The sequence below is a fragment of the Phodopus roborovskii genome, unplaced genomic scaffold (assembly GCF_943737965.1).
Source record: "Phodopus roborovskii unplaced genomic scaffold, PHOROB, whole genome shotgun sequence".
Classification (NCBI taxonomy): Eukaryota; Metazoa; Chordata; class Mammalia; order Rodentia; family Cricetidae; genus Phodopus; species Phodopus roborovskii.
In genome coordinates this window covers 75,302,052-75,320,321 of record NW_026126418.1, presented here as the reverse complement: position 1 = coordinate 75,320,321, position 18,270 = coordinate 75,302,052, and the positions used below count along the sequence as shown (strand labels likewise).

At 39.8% G+C, this 18,270-nt stretch overlaps 1 protein-coding gene across 6 annotated transcripts in view; it reads right to left on the bottom strand.

The window, feature by feature from the left end:
- The window catches only part of Mapkap1 (MAPK associated protein 1), a 226,092-nt gene that overhangs the window by 174,705 nt on the left and 33,117 nt on the right, over positions 1 to 18,270 (bottom strand). For all 6 annotated transcript variants that reach the window (XM_051185260.1, XM_051185258.1, XM_051185257.1 and 3 more), the window contains exon 4: positions 12,259 to 12,407. In XM_051185260.1, coding sequence (XP_051041217.1) covers positions 12,259 to 12,407 — 149 coding nt within the window. The remainder of the gene's footprint in view (positions 1 to 12,258; positions 12,408 to 18,270) is intronic.

The window sequence follows — 18,270 nt, the reverse complement described above, 5'->3', positions numbered from 1 at the left end:
TTAACATTAAGAGACTAGATGAAGAATTACTAACAGCATTAATGTGGTATTGAAGTCACACCTACACATCCTGTTCCATAGAAAATGGTTCTTAATTTTCAAGTTGTTCTGCTTTATTAAAGCTCATTACCATTTCTCTTTTAATAAGTGCTCTTTAAAGTCATTACCTGCAGTGAAGTTAAAGGCAGAGCTATTAAAAGGTTACTTTAATGTGAATAATGGCCTCCCGATATACTCAAGTTAATTACTATTGGAAACTGGTTTTATTTTAATTTAATGCTGAACGCTTAATGAAGGATCTGCCGGGGTAGCAAAACTGACAAAAATTATTCATGGTCAACAGACCTATCCTTGCTGTCTCATTTAAAGAGATAATATCCGTTTCTAGTTCTACACAAATGCATTTCAAGATCAAAATTACATCTTAACATTTTTCTCTGTATACCTAATTGAATATGAAAAATGTGTTTTTTGAAATATTCAACAGCATGTTAGACACAGCACAATCATCAGTCATAATGTAGCAGGTCTTCAAACACATAGAAAGTGGAGAGGGATCTCAAAATCACCACACGGAGAGAACAAGACAAACAGAAACTCATTCTCGGTCCTTTGTGCTCATATTCATAAAGAGGCTATTATAAAAAGAAAGAAGGAGGAGAAGGCTGAAAAGGAGCTAAGTAGAAAGAGGAGGCTGAACCAAAAGGAACACGGGACTACCTCTGATCAGATGGAGAAGGGAGACAAGCCACCAGCTTTGCAGGAAAAACTACAGAGGCAAAAACCCATGCTTACAGAAGAATGTGACAGCACTCTTGCCTTCTGTCAGCTTCAAATCAGTGCGTTCTCCCCAGCATCTGGGAGATGGAGCCCAGTGAAAGGGCAGAGCAGAGTATGCTTTCAAAGACAGGCTGGGAACAGTGGCCAACATGACCGATCCCCAATGCAATTTTACCTAAGAAGACATCTATATCATTGGAACATTAGAACAACTCGGTCATGTAAGACAATGTCATCAGCACCTGTCTGCCACTTATTTACAATGTAAGCAGGCTGAGCTTGGCATGTAAAGACCAGCAGGGAGTGTTCTCATTACTAAGTTATTCTAAAAGAACCCTGACAAAGTTGATTCTAAAGTCACTTTAGAAGCAACACCTTGTAAAATGCCTATTTGTGTCTATTTGCTTTAGGGATTGTATCTAGGGCCTTCTACATGGTAAACAATTGTTTTCTTTCTTCTTTTTAAGAAAGGTCTCATCTATGGCCATACCAGCCTAAATGCACTGGATCTCTCCTGAAACAAAGTCACACTAAGTTGTACAGACTGGCTTTGAACTCACTTTGTAGCCAAAGTGTACCTTGAGCTCCTCCTAGCTCAGCCTCCACCTTTAGGCTTGCAGAAGTGACATGCTAGCTATCTTAATGTCAACCAGGACTGGACTTTTAACATCTTCTATCATCACAGGAGTGCTCTATGTAAGAAATGCATACATTATTAATATTAAAGATCTGTCTGTCCCATGACAAAGCCTCTGAAAAGTAAAAAGACAAGCTGGGTATGGGGACACATGCCTTTATTTCTAGCAACTGGGAGGCAGAGACAGGTGGATCCCTGAATTCAAGACCAGACTGGTCTACACAGCAAGTTCCAGCACAGGTGGAGCTACACAGATAAACCTTGTCTTTAAAAAACAAACAATTCCAATGGACAGAATAATACTAAAATTTAGTCAGACATAGTTCCATAAGAATGCAATTTCAAAAAGGGTCCAGCCTATACTACACAGCAAGAGCCTGTCTCAGAAAAAGAAAGGTAAGAAGCCACAGTCTCATGCATTCCTACTGGCTGTCTAGTCTCCTGATCATCAGCAACATACCACATAGAAGCTGTAAGGAATAAGCAGACACCACAGGCCAATTTATAGGACTGAACAAAAAACAGAAAATCAGTAAATGCAGCTACAGTGGTGCTAATAAAGCTTTCTTTAATTGGGGTTTAAACCACTCCTCTTAATTGGGCTGCTTTATAGGAATGTACTTCTACACTAAAACAGTATTACATTGATTATATTAAATATATTTAAATGCTGGTTTTAACACTATGTATTTAATACAATAGAGGGGAGGGGAAAGAAAGGCTATTATGGCCAAAATAAGAGAGAAAAGAACAGAAAATGCCCTTGCAAGTTATTGTTTTGATGCTGTAATTAGGAAGAGAAAATGAAAGTCAGCGAAAGCAGTTTTAGGAAAGTGCTTATTAGATTTTCTTCTTTCCACTGTGGAAAGTCCTTCCTGTTGAAGAAGGCAGTGAAATTTTATCACAGCTATTGCTATTCATAAATCTTATATCTATTTTAATTCAATCTGGCCCTAGCCTCAGAGTCGCTGCACCACAATTTGATTACTATAACCATACTTTTTAACTGCTGTCAGGAAAGACAGCGCCTACACAAACATCTGCCGGAACACATGCCTGCACTCTCCAGCACGAGCCTTAAATCACGAGCTGGTGATGAATCTTTATCTGACACTAATACTTTTTAACTTCATATAGACAATTAAAATGAATTGTAGCTAAATGCACATATAACAAATCAATTTAATCTTTGTTGCATACTAGCATATTTTGCAAATTCCCTAAACTTATTTTCTTACATGTATCTATAACTAGGTGTTAAACTTCAACATAACAGAAAGGAACAAGACATGAATAGAACACAGCTCTCGAGTTGGGTCCTGCCTTGGTGATGCAGGCCACAAAAAGTACTGACACCTGAAATTTACCAGCACCATTCACAATTTTCTACATTTATGTGTAAAGAACGCAACTCTGACCTTCATTACAAGAATGAACAAAACTGAGCCTCTGTTCTCTAGAATTACACAACAGAAATTCAGTCAACTGAGAGCCACCTGTGCCTGCTGTTTACCACGGTTGTCCTCAAACCCCAGTCTCCTCCATAGGAGTCTCTACTATAGGTTTATCATGTTACTCTACAGTTTGCTGTTCATGAATCTATTCCTCTTACTCGGATACACACAAAGTCACAAATACCAGGGTTCCCAGCAATGAGTAGAGCCTTGAAGTAAAACTATTTCTAAGCTGGGGATGTAGCTCAGTGGTAACATATGCAATTAAGGCCCTGGATTCCATCCCCAGAAAGGGGGGGTGGAGGAGGCTCCTTCACTCACTGGCTACATTACCTTCAAGTTCCTCCAGGGTTAGGGTTGGCTTTATCTCACAAGCAAAGCTGGCATGCAATGTTTAACATGAACCAATGCAGAATAGTTGTTTAGTGAGCCACAGGTAGGTGGGTAGAAACTAAGGTAAGTCCACTCTGAACATCAGGAAGATCAATGGAAAGAGACAAAGCTTACAGGGCAAACACTGGAGTCTACACATGATCATTCCCACAAACCAGCCCCAACATTAATATTCCCTTCTTACCTGTGAGGGTACTCAGACTTACAAAGACAATAACTTAATCCAACCACACAACTGACAGTAACACATAAACTGGTCTGTCAGATTTCTAGTTCACTGGCAAAGAAAAAACTTGCTTAAAATTTCAAATATACACTAATTTTTTTTCTTTCCTAACAATGAATAAAAGCAAAGCACAGCTATGATACTGGACTAAAGAAAAGGGAATTCATTCAACTCTGCCATTAACTAGTGTGGTACCGTCTCTCAGCCTGTATCTTCATCTGTAAAATGAGGTAACGAACCCTGAGTCACAACATACAGCATATACACACACAAGAGTCCCAAGAGTTCAAGATTTTTCATTAACAATCTTCTACATGACACTATTGTCCATCATCACAGAAGAACCTTCCAGGCCAATCATTACAAATACCAAGAAAGCAAGGCTCACAAGTAAGAAATGGCATATAAAGACCCTAGAGAAAAGAATGGCACAGACACAGCTAATCCGCCTTTGACTCCATATCTGTGCTTATTAACACATGGTCTTTGGCCCTGGAATTCAACTTTTGTTAACATAAATATCAGTAAGAAAGAAAATCAGCTGGTGGTAGTGACTCACGCCTTTATCCACTGCACTTGGGAGGCAGAGGCAGGTGTGTTTGAGGCCAGCCTGGTTTATAGAACAACTCCCAAGACAACCAGGGCTACATAGAGAGACCTTGTCTCCAAAAACTTAAATAAATAAACAAAGAAAAGAGAAAGAAATGGAAAAATGATGTGATTATAATATAATCTAAAAATATAAAAGACAAAATTTTAAAGGATGGAAATTGATCAGAGTGCAGTAGTGTGTTCCTAATCAACACATAACGAATGTGTGTGCAGCAGGGAACTGAGGAAGAAGTGGCCCCTGAGCCAACAAGTTCAAGCTGGAACCCCGGACAGAAAGAACAATGACTGAGCTCTCTGCAGTCTGTTCTGGCTGGGGATCTGGAGCTGGCATCAGTATGGTCACATTAGTAAGTCATGGCCTAGCTCTTTGAGAAACAAGAAAATCTCCTACAATTCATGCCGACCAAGGTGGAATGAAAAATGCCACGATCAGTTGCCAGCACTCCAACAAGAAAGGGCTGTTTCCCAATCTTTCTCCAGGACCTCAAAGCTAAGAATACATTCCAGCCAGACTTCCTCTACTAACCTGATAATGAATTAAGGAGACAGTAGTGCTTCAACAGTAAACTTGTTAAGCCAGAAACATACCCATGATTGACTTCTTAGTTCACTACCATCCAAGAATTACTATCAACATATTTTCTTAAGTGATATAACTTCATCTTCCTATATACCAACCATCAAGTCTAATCACTTTTATATACTAGATATCACTTGAATGCATCTACTCCAATTCCATTGTCAATTAAGCGAATTACCTTCTGACCATTCATCTCTCACCATGGTGAATTTTTTCTTTGTTGGTCTCTCTATACATACAGACCCTGCTCAAATATACTCTATTCAGCAATTCCCAATGACCATTTGGATACACAAATCTGAAGGGCTGTGGTAAAAGGCATGGGGCAGAGCACTTGGTTGGCATTTGGGCTTAACAAAGCAACCCCACACACATACACATATCGGCTTACCTCATGGCTCCATATTAACCTGTTCAAGACTTCTCAGTGCTCCTATGTTAAAGAGAACACTTCTCTCAGCCATCTACTCCCTAACTCAGCAGCCTCACCTTATGCCACCTGCTGTCTCAACCTTGAGGTTCTAATCATATAGCTTTCTTCTCTTCCAGGTCCAAATACCATCTGTACAAACTTGTCATTGCCCTTTAAGACAACCCACCAGAAATACATCTCCTTGCCAGTGGCTGTACTATGATTCAAGTGTGATAGTCCCATCAGATCAGAAGTCAGGTCTATATGCTCGCCACTATCCAGACTGCTACATACTAGAACCTCTGCACAGAAAGTGAACAAGTGGCAATAGGAATAAGGAAAGAACAACTAAACATCTCTTAGTACCAGCCATGACCAGGCACTTTGCTAGGCACCCACTATCTCTACTGAATTCTCACAATACTTTAGTCTACCATTAGCTTTATTTTACAAACATAAACATAAGCATGGGGGCTCATGCCTATACAGCCAGTACTTGGGAGGCTGAGGCAGGAAGATGATGAAGGAAAAATATCTCATCAAAAGATGACTAATGAAGCTGATTATTCTACCAGTGCAACATTAAGTGGAAAAAGTAGTAAACAGCTGACACCTTATTTTAGGAAGGGACTAACAAATTCTGCCTATGAAGTGGAAGACTGACAAAATATAGTCATAGAAATAAGCCAAGTGAATAGCCACTGACATCATGCTAGTGCTTTATTCTTCATTATTTTTTAAAAACATAGTATGTACAGCCAGGTGTGATGGAGCAGTCTTTACACCTAGCACTCAGAAGGCTGAAACAGGTGGATCTCTGTTCAAGGCCAGCCTGGTCTACATATTAAGTTCCAGGACTGCCAGGAGAAGAGACCATGCCTCAAAAAATAGATAGATGATAGACAGATACTGCACAATAAAATGGATGAAAGAGAAAGACACCTCCCAAACAAACACCGGCTAAGTCACCCTATACTTATCTCTTCTTGGGAACTTCCTGTGACCCTCAGGATAACCCTTATGAAAGGAGGTGCAGGGTTGTGTGTGAGAAGAGGATAACCATGCAGCAACTTCACCCTCAGCCACTGTTTCTCTGGGGGTGGGTCAGGAAGGGTGGACACTCTACTGTGAACAGAGGAAAAGGAAGGACAGAAGGCTCTTAATTCAAGGCCACTATTAGAGAAAAGAACAGTCAACACTAAACAACTAAAATATCATGCTATTATCATGGGAATGCGCCCTTCTAATAGCAAGTGTTCTAAGTCCAAATAAGGAGCACTTTATTCTATGGCTGGCTTTTTTTTCTCTTAGTATTTATTTTTATTTTATGTATATGGGTGTTTTACATGCATAGCTGTGCAACCCTGAAGCTGGAGCTATAGACGGCTGTAAGATGCTCTATGGAAACTGGGTCCTCACATCCTGAATCCTCTGTAAGAGCAGCTAATGCTGTTTTGTTTTGTTTTGTTTTGTGGTAGGGTTTCTCTATATAACAGTCCTGGCTGCCCTGGAACTCGTTCTGTAGACCAGGCTGGCCTCAAACTCACAAATTCTACCTCCTCTGCCTCCCAAGTGCTAGGATTAAAAGCGTGCAACACCACCCCAGTCCCCAGCGCAGCCAGTGCTCTTAATCACTAACCACTAAGCCATTTGTCTACTCCAGCTGTGTTTTAAAAAACATGGCTTCAAATCATTGACCTTTTCTAAGTGTATAACATTTCTTTGTAGCATCATTCTTTTCTGTAAAAGTTTTAAGTGACTTTCTTTGAAGAGAGCTATGTAATACCAATGATTGTAGGAAACATTTGTTCATAATTACCCAGACATCCAACAAGAACAATGCTGAAACAAGAGCAGCATGCAAAAATGTATTTAAGGACTATCATCCCAAAATGCTGCTAAAAGCTATTAACCAGTATGTGTTAATTGCCACGGCATTCATATTAATTTTCACTTCAGGCTCGACATTGTGGAATATTTCCCCTGATACATTTTAAACAAAGTTTAATTTAAGGAACTGCTTCTATCAACACTTATGAAAATTAACAGCCAAGCAATTAGCACTGGTGAATTATCCCCTCCCCCAAGCTCTCTGCAGTTCCCATTAAAACAGTTTCTACTGGAGGAGTGGCTACTTTCTAACAAGTTAACACAATCAAAATCACAGCTGTTGGTGGGAACCAGACCTCTTTTGCTTTTTCAAGCCCATGTCAAGGCAAACAACCACCACACATTTGAGGAATAGTATTTAACTATGTCACAGAAGGTAGGATACCTAATGTTTTATTACTACTGCCAAGCAATTACTAATGCCCACTATCTTTCTGAATGATTTTTAGTAGCCATTACCTTCCAAATAAATAAGTAAATAAGTATGTAAATAAATAATCATTTTTGCTCATCCTGTATCTAAAACACCAGCTGAACCCCTGCTCAGGGTGAGTGTTCACTTGCCTCTGCCTCCTAAGTGCTGGGATTATAGGGATGGCCCACTACACCTGCCTTAGACCCATTTTTTAAACGTAAAGTTGGGGCTAAGGATGCAGTCCAGTGGTCGAACATTTGCTTAACATGCATATGTAAAAGACCACGGGTCAATCTCTTCACACCGTGATGGAATATGACACAGCATTTCCAGGAAACTTAACCCAGTGCCTACCTCCACCAGAGTCCACATCATCTTCAAGTATCTGGAAATACAGTCTACTTCTTCACAGAGTAAAATCAGAACTTCTGATCTCAACCTACAGCAGAGGTCATATCTTATGAAAAAGCTTTCTCAGAGGCTGTTTCTAACAGTGGCTGGGGCTGTAGCTCAATGGCAGAGTGCTTATCTGGCACACAGAAGGCCCAGAGTAAGTCCTCAAGAAACAACCCTCCTTGCACCCCCACATGCCCACCAACAAAAAAGACTTCATGTAGATACTGAGCTGGATTGGACCTCTTCAGACAAAACATCGCTTAAGAGTTCTTCAAAACCTGCCTTGAACTTCCCTCAAATGCTCGGGATCCAAAGAAAGTCAGACAGCATCATCTATTTGCCAAAGACATAAAATAAACACTATAAGCTGGACACATCCCTCCCTCCAATCTGTCAAAATCCTAACCAAGTATAGACCTCCCAATTCTATGCTCTAAAAATATACTGACCTCCAAAATATTTTTTTTTACAAATTATTAGCCAACTACAGGAACCAAAAATTATTTGAAAATCAATAATTTAGGAAACATTTGAAGAGATGCTCACTCTTAGAATCACTAAAACCATACAAGTTTGCAAAACTGTTAAAGACAGTAGATAAAATTGCATAACAACCATGAGACTATAGCTCCCTACATAACAAATTCTTTCTTTCAAGCCAACAGAATAACATCTTAAGGAGAACTGCACGGCGACAAGTCTCTTGAGGAAATACATAATTAAGTAGAGTTTTTTTTTAACATATTTAATTAGACCCCAAACTCTTCCTGCCCCCTTCTCTCCCCAATTATGTACCATTTGCCCCAGAGACCTAAGCAACTCAGTTAATTATGTAAATAAGGCAAGCACTATTCCCAAGGAGAGCATCAAGAATATTTGTAAATAGAAAAAAAAAGTCACGGTATATGTTTTAAAAATTCTTTTCAAATACATATATACTTATATACATGTAGGTACATTACATATAGTAGCAAATACATGGAAAACCCTTACATTTGAGGTAAAAACATATAGTCCCAATAACAAGATGAATCATTAAGACAGAATACTCATTTCATTTCTTAAATATTAGCTAAATAAAAATAAAATATTTTAAGTTACAACAGAAAAAAAAATTTAGTACTGAATGTCAGGTGATTTACGGAAAGAATCAATCTGGAAATGATTAAAGTCAACTGGCACAGAAAGGCTTTATTATCTGGGGGTTGACACAATCTCAACTCTAGAGGCAGCCATGGCACTGTTAACACTACTACAATCCCATTATTATGCAATCACAATATGCTAATTTGATCATTCGGAGGTGTTATTTGAATAGTCATTTTAATTTCTAGGTTACAAAAAGGCTTGACTCAAGTATAACTCTCTATTAATCACTGAGATGCCATTGACTATCATATTGATGCCTTTTACAAAGATAAAGACTGATTTAGTACTTACAGTATAATATCCTTCAAATACTAGCCATTTTCATTATGTATCTGCCAAATGTATCAATATTAAATAATAGATGAGAACAAGGATTTAATTGTATTTTAGCATTGTAATATATGGGGTAATAAGAAAATACCAGGCATTATAAGATAGACTTATCGATGTATAAACCTTACTTAGTCAATGCTCACTCTCTACAGATTACAAAAAAGGTTCATGGAGACAACACAGAGGGCAACTTAAATGTAAATACATATCTAATGAAAAATATCAGTGCGATTGAGGAAATGGGCTTTTTTGTTGTTTTTATTCATTGTCTCCCTGGATTTCAGAAGTTAGTTATGCGTGCCAAGCAACGTTCACAACTCTCAGACAAATGCAATCCCAAGCTAATGAATGGTAAAATGGAAATTCTAGAAAGTTTATTTTTACAGTCTGAGCTAGTTTGTTGGCATGGAATCACACACTGATTATTCTATCAATATCATCAAACAATAAGACTAAATCAGCCATAGAAGCAAGTAAATTCCAGCCCATTTAGATGGGCTCCTCACCCATCTAAATGAACCTTGTGCAATGCAGCTGGAGACACTCCAGAGTCCTGGGGAGCCTTCCTTCTTTTCCCTACATTCTACAGGGCTGACTAAAGAGATGTTCAGAGCAATGCAACCTGAAATGACAGTGCTTCTGGTTCTGTTCTGGAGGAGCTGTGTTTTGTTGCTAGTTCCTGTTCTCCACCCTCAATGACACCAACAGACTTCCTGCCAATGGCCACTTGCTAACTTCCACCTATGGAAACCAGAAGCACTGTCTGAGAAAGGATGCTTGCAGAAAGAAAGATATCCTTGCTCAAAGATGATAACTGACAGAACTAGCATGTGAGGATGTAAATGCAAACATGAGAAAAGCACTGGCATTTATTAATTGCAACAATGCTGAAATAAGATAAATTGCATATGACCCTTCGAGGCAACAAACTATCACTCAGCACCCCACACCACAGCCAGGCATAGACACAGAGGCAATAAATAAAAAATCAACTGTTTCCTAAAAAGACCCTGCTCAACTCAGAACTGAGGCTCATAACAGCATCAGGCTCCTCCTAAAACAGTGGCCATTTTTCTAGAAGGAAAATAAACATACTTTAATTTTATAAAAGCAAATTGTTAATACAAACAAGAAAAAGTAAAAATCATGCACCCTGTCAGTATCCAGTAAGATCTCCCAACAGTGAAAAGACCAAAATGCAATGGTCTAGAATTCTGAAGGGAAAACCTCACAACTTCTATGTGTGGACAGTAGAAAGGACAATACAAACCACCTCCCAGAGCCACTTCTTTACCAACAGAACTGCTACATCAGTCCACCCAGCCCAAACTCAAGTACAAGGAGATGAAACAGATAATTAGGTACAGCCCTCCCTTTGCTTCTACCTACATGTATTCATATATGTATACAATATGTGTGTGTATGTGCATGTGTATGTATATGTATATGCATATATACTAAAGAAAGAGATGCATTTTTTAATTGGGTTTGGGAGATAAGTTCTTGCTATGTAGCTCAGGACGGCTTCAAACTCACCAAACTTCTGCTCTGGTACGCTGAGTGTTAGGATTGTAGGTATGTACCATTACACTCTGTGTGTGTGTGTGTGTGTGTGTGTGCGCGCGCGCGTGTGCACGCGCGCATGCGTGCACACGCATGCGCATGTGTGCGCACACAAAGATATGTATCTAGGAGAATTAAAGCAGTCATGGGCTGTAAGTACAGAGAAGGAAAGAATGAGAGAACACTCAAGACTTTTGTGTTAGCCTTCCTAAATACTACTACGGAAACTGCCAGGAGCCATCCCCAATGGTGGACAGGTCCCAGCAGGTGATGTAAGGAGTAGGCTAGGGAAGGAAGTGAGCCAGGCCACGATGGTCAGGAGAATCTTGCAGCCTGACTAGCAGCCAGAGTACATCTTTATTTATACAGATTTTAGTAAGTAGGGATACATTCATGTTGTTCCAAAGCAGATCATATCACTTTTATTTTTGGACATGTGTTTCACTTTCTTTGCTCATCTTTTAGTCATCATTAATAAACTATGACAGAACAGAGTTGTCATTTTCTAATCACTTTCCCTCAAATTTTGACATCACTGATAAAGTTACCTTTCATAACCATTTTTACTCATAAACCCCATAACACAATTTTTAAGAATCTAGAGGCACATGACAGCCTGTTATAAGGCAGGTAGCTCTTGTGGCTACAGGGACACCAAAACAAAATCTCAGAACAAGTCTGGGCAGATTGTCATGCCCCAAGCAGTTAGAAGACCCAGGAAAAATCCTCAGGCCAAAGTTGCTGCAGTTATTATTCAAATTCTGGCATAATACAATATGTACACTTTATATATTTATAGAATTTGTCTATATGTCTATTGTTGCTCCTTGGTCAAATGACACCATAGTGGCTCTGCATGTGCTAACTTTTCTAAGAAGGAAGGCTTTAACATCTTATTCTTTTATCGTCTTATCCGTTCATCAATGTAAGTCAGTGTGCAGGGCAGAGAAAACTTTAGCAAATCTAACTTTGTACATGCCACATAATTGCCCAAGTGTATAGTGGGAAGACGCTTGCAATCTGAACTGTGGCCAACTCCTCTAGCCCACTAAATCTTGTTGACCTTTTTTGAGTTTATTTTGTTTTAAATATCTTGCTCCTGCATAAATACAGGGACAGATGTTTCAAGAGTTTCTCTGTCATAAACTCTTGTTTCAATAGGGTCTCTATCACTATTACAATTCTACAAAGAATAAAAGGACACCAAGAGAAACAATGAGCCCACATTCTTACCTTTTGTATCTATGATCTTAGAGAAAATGTGGTGTTCTACAATACTGAGGCACTTCTGAAACCTAAATCTAATAGTAATGATGATGATAATTATGATAATGATGATGGTGATGGTGATGATGATACATACCGGAAACAAGGCCCTGTGACTCAGTTAAAGAAACTCCTCTTTAGTTTAAACTTACCTTGCCATCAAACTTGGAATACTCATTAAACGGGTTATTCAGCTGCAGAGGGCACTGTTCCAGGCGTACAGACAATATGGACTGCTTGCCCGAACTTGGAGGCTTCTCTTTGAGGGATTTTTTTTCGAACAGTGACTTTAACTCCTGGGCTGAGATAGAAAAGGATAAAAAACATCTTTGTCACTATGTACAGAAGACAAGTTTATCCACTTTACCTCAAGTCTTCCTCTGTAACCTAAAAAGGGCATGTGGAGGAATAGGTTGGGGCTGACATACACAGAACCCCCTACACACACTTGCGGGCTTGTGCACAGCAGGGCAGAGTACACAGGCCTGGACTATGAAAGGAAGAGTCACTGCAGCAGAGCAGCCATCCTTAAGAAGAATATTCACACCTGGGGCACCCAGGCTTCAGCAGCAGTCACTGCTCTGTGACACTAGACACTGTACTCTACTTCTCTGGGTATGTCAACCTAGAAAATCTCAGGTAGCTCTCTCATGTCCTACCAATCAATGATTTTAGAATTCTAGATCTTTAAGGTCAAGCAAGGTCCTTTCCCCACTTCCCAATGGCACGGCATAAAATCTTGAGGGCAGAAACAGATAAGGAAAAGGAGGAACAATGAATTAGTATTTGTTGTGCATGCCAACATAGCTTATTAAATCTCTGTAAAAAGACTATGGAGAGAATTGTAGTACTCACAATTCTGTCCACATGAAAACCAGCTTGGAATACTCTGGTTAGGCCTAACTCATGCAACCACGTAAACCCCAGGGCTAGATCTACACCAATGGAGACACAAATGAATACATCACATACCCAATAAAACTTACTGCATAAATTAGTGAATAATGATTGAAGGGATTCAAATCAGATCACATCAAATCAGAATTTTCAGTTCTTATTCATCTGTGAATCAATACACTTCCACATCTTCACAAAGATCATTTAGCACTCTAAATTCACCTGAATATCTGTCAAGGTGGTGTACATGGCAAATATATGGAGACCATTATATGCTGAGAAATATTGTACACTGTGTGAAGGTGTATTGCTGTGATTGATGTAATAAAAAGCTGAATGGACAATAGCTAGGCAGGAGGTATAGGCAGGATTTCTAGGGAGAAAAAGGATGAGGAGGAGGAATCTAGGAGGGCAGTCACCAGTCAAACAGAAAGAAAACAGGAGGTACAAGATGAAAGAGAGGTGACAGAACATAGATTAATATAAATGGATTAATTAAGTTATAAGAGTTAGTTGATACAAGCCTAAGCCAAAAGCCAAGCTTCCATAAGTAATAAGAAGTCTCTGTGTTGTTATTTGTGAGCAGGCAGCCACATTTGGTGCCCAATTCAAGACATATACATCCACATAAAGCCTGAGAAAGCTGGGGGGGGGGGGAGGAAAAGTTCTGATCAGGTTCAGTGCTTACAGCATATACAGGCATGAGTCTTTTAAGAGGCTCTGCTACTGAGCACTTGAATGGGATTTATGAGCACCAAGCAACACACTACTCAGTGATGGGAGACTAGGTAGAAGCACCTACCACAGCAGAAACTTCCCCAAGCTGGGGCAGATAGACCAGCTCCAGCCTGACCCACAGGCATGAGGTTCCACTCTTACCAACAATAAGTGGCAGAACCAGCCACCAAGCCATGTGGTAAACAAAGCCATGCACATGGAGGGCCTAACAGCCAGTTAGCTGTTGTGGAATATGCCTTTACACGGTGTGAAGATGTCTCACAGTGAATGGTTTAATAAAGAGCTGAATGGTCAATAGCTAGGCAGGACTATATAGGAAGTTAGGAGGGACTGGGACAGAGAGATCTCAGGGGAAAATGGGGGATTGCCAGCCTTTACTCCATTGCTGACAGTTTTGCTGTCCAAACTGGACAAGCAGGACACAAAGTAGAGTGACTGCTGAACTTTGCCAAGACAAGGTAAAACAGCCCTTCAAAATATCTGCTTCACAGAAAAGTCTGTCAGATATGCTAGGCCTGTAGGCTGAGGATGGAGACCCTAATGTTACAGAGGGAACTTGGATGACTGTACAGGCAGCCAGATGTCTCTGTCATTTCTATAGTTTTAGAAATTGTTGCTTTGCACTCCCTATTTACTCAGGTAATATTATATCCTTCTTGGATCTCTGAGGGAGTGGAAGATAACAGTTTTCCTTGTTATCAAATTCAGAAAAGAAACTTATATAGAAATGTAAAGTTTATAAGGTTGAGAAACATAAAAACTAAAGGTGTTTATCTAAGGTGTTTTAAGATCTAAAAAGATATTTAGGATGGTAATACAAGTTATGACAGAAAATTGTTTAGGTATAAAACTTTTGACTCAACAAGATAGGATATTAATTCAGTACTTTCTCCAATTTTGCCACACACATATGGACTAATTTTGAATGAATTCTTTCATGATAATTGTTTTTACTATATGCAGTTTTACTATGTTAGAGATAAAACCTTTTTATTTAGACCAAAAAGAAGAAAATGTTGCATTTGAAAATATGTTGCTGTGAGTAGTGTAATAAAAAGCTGAATGGGTAGTGTTGTTCTTTTGCTGCAGCTAATGCCTAAGAAACACAAACCCGAGACTCAGCACCCACGTGGAGTTTATTGAGAGAGGGGAGAGAAAGAGGAGGTAGCTGGTGGCCAACCGAAAGCAGGAAGAGAGAGAGGGAACAGAGAGAGAGCAAAGAGAGAGCAAAGAAGCAGAGAGGCAGAGAGAGAGAAGCACTTGGAGCGCTTGCTTTAAAAGAGGCTTGCGCATGCGTAACTGAGTCCTCTGGCCACCAGGTAAAGCTGACATAGCAATGACATGGCCATGAGCATCCCGCCCATCGGTGGGGCGGGGGTCAGCTGGCTGCTAGTTCCTAACAGGTAGTAGCTAAGCAAGAAGTACATATAGGATTTCCAAGGAGAGAAAGACGAGGAAGAGGAATCTAGGAGGGCAGAGTTGCCAGACAGAGGAGGAAACAGGAGATGAAAGATGAAAGAGTGGTAATACCACATGACAGATTGAAGATTAATATAAACAGGTTAATTTAAGTTATAAGAGCTAGTTGAGACAAGTCTAATCTAAAGGCCAAACTTTTGTAATTAATAAGAAGTCTCTGTGTCACTATTTGTGAGCTGGTGGCCAAAGAAGTATCTACCTACAATCATACCTTTTCATTTCATGAATATTAGAAATTGTACAATCTCAGATTTTTAAATCTGCAACCAACAGATTCAATCCCATCCAACTGTTCAACAATATCAAATTAATTCAAGAGAAACCAACAGAATCACTTTACAACTTTTCAAAACTACACCAGCATATCAACAGGCTAGTAAAATAAATTTATCAAATGAATCTCTACAAAGTTAGTGCATGAGTCAGACAGCAAAGTAGCCCCTCCACAGGCGACAGCTTCCAAAGCTCCAGAAGAGTACCAACTCCTGCAAACACACTCATACTGCCAATTCCAGCCAAAGATGGGCTACATGTACAGCACTGTTTCCATAAAACTGCATGACCTAGTGGCATAACCATCCTAGCTTGTGTCAGCATTTCCTATGATTATACTTGCAACAACACAACTTCTAGACATAATTCTGTGAATATCTCAAATGTTTAAGTGTGTGCATAGCTATAATGTTTTTCCTATACATACAAACTGATAATAAACTTTAACTTATAAAACAGTAACAGTAAAAAATTATTAATAATTCTTAAAGATCATACTAATATCCTATAACAGGTTAAATTTAGAAATTGTTTATTTCTAAATCTTCCCACTTAAAATTGTCAGAGTCAGAAGATCAAACGTTTTAAACACATGATGCTTAAATCTAGAATCTGGGCATGCAACCATTTTTAACCTATCTGTGGTAGTTAAAAGGAAAAGGGCCCCATAAGCTTCTATGTTTGAATGCTTGGTCCCTAGTTAGTGAAACTGTTTGGGAAGGATTAGGAGGTGTAGCCTTGTGGAAGGAGATGTGTCACTGGGGTGAGCTTTGAGTTTCCAAAGCCTACACCATACCCAGTGTCTGTTGGTCTTTCTATTCATCCCTCCCTCCCTCCCTATCTTCCCCCATTCCCCTCTACCTGCTGCCTGGTTCAGCATATAAAGCTCTCAGCTACTGCTCCAACACCATGCCTGTCTGTTTGCTGCCACAATGATCATAGACTAAACCTCTGAAACTATGAGCAGATCCTCACATAAATACTTGTAAGAGTGTAAGAGTTGCCTTGGTCAAGGTATCTCTTCACAGCAACAGAACAGTGCCTAAGACACATACATCTGAAGAACTTATATTGCAAGGAGATTTAGGAGGTATTTTCAATGTTACAACTACCTTGATACATGTTCTTTATAAAAGTTTTATACTTGAGAAAGGAATGGTCCCTAACTAACAGTGCTGTATGCTCTACTGACTCCACAGAGAAACAGGCAGAGCAATCATGAGTAACTTACTGAATGTTGTCTCTAGCAGGGTTATACATGAGGTGATGATTTACTCTTTCTATTAAGACTAATTCTCACTTTTACCTGACAACACTTCCTCTCTAGCTTTCTATGTCATGGGGAAATGGAAACAACAAGAAGTTTGCTTGTTCTCACCTGCACAGCTTCCTGTCTTTGTTTCTTGAACCATCAAAGAACCTCTATCCTCAGCCTGGTTCCTCCCTTGTATACAAAACCCACACCCCTTTTGCCAAGCCAGAGACACTATTACTTCATAGTTTCTTCCATTTTTAGTTAATCCAGGCAATATACACAGTACTGCTCATTAAACAAAGGAAACCCAACCCCTTCTTCCTAGTTACTGGCCCATTTCTCTGCTCCTGAAAACCACTGCCTATATTCTTGCTGTCCTATCCTTCTCATCACATAGTCCCAGTCACTCAAACACACTCCAACCAAACATTCCAGCCACACCTCTCCACCAAATGAACACTCACGGAGATTACAAAACACCAAACCACGCAGGGCGTTGGTGCATGCCTTTAATCCCAGCACTTGGAAAACAGAGTCAGGAGGATCTCTGTGAGTTCAATGCCAGCCTGGTCTACAGAGCTAGTTCCAAGACAGGCTCCAAAGCAATATAGAGAAACCCTGTCTCAAATAAATAATAAACAAATAAATAACAAAAAAATTTAAGAAAATGAAACACCTCTCTCCTGACTCTAGCTCAATTTTAATCATCCCACAAATGCCCTGCAGCCTTTGAAATGATTGTCACTTCTTCCCTTTTAAACACTGTTCTCACTGGCTTCCTAGACTTCTACCTGATCTGGTTTTTATTCTCTCATAGACCACTACTCTTCAGCCACCTTGTGGGTTTCCCCCTGGCTCCCTGAAATTCTCCAGAGCTTGGCTTTGATCTTTTTCTCCATCTACATTTATATCTTGAGAGACTTCACCTAGCCCTACATTTTAGAATATCTTCTACAAGAGGTGAAACTAAACTGGGGCAATAGAAAAATGGTTGCCTCTGAAGAACATAAGGGCTAGAAAGGGGAACTCTAAGAAGCAACAAAATTCCTCTACATGTGACTGGGGTGTTAAGTCACAGGAATATGCATTTGTTAAAAGTCATCAAACTGTATATCCAATACCTGTAAACTTTTACTATATGCAAAATCTGCCCTGGGAAAAAAAAGTAAATAGGGATGGTGGGCAAGATGACTCAAAGGCACTTGCCATGTTGTAAGACCCTCAGAATGAGCAGTCTCCCAGTTTCGGTCGGTACCCCCAAGAACTCAATGTCCAGTCCAGTTGCTGCAACACACAAGAGGCTTTAATGAACAGGAAATGTTTGCGCAAATGGGCTCCCTCAGCGCGCAGGCCAGAGAGAAGCCCCCTTCCCCAATCACAGATGTCTTTAAAGGCAAGACCCAAAAGTTTAGGGAAGGGGTGTGACCCTCTGTCCATTGAGTACATGACCCTTTGAGGCCGGATGGTCTGCTATTAGGGTCAACAGACCTTAGGGCCTCAGGGTGTGCTAATTAATCTTGTC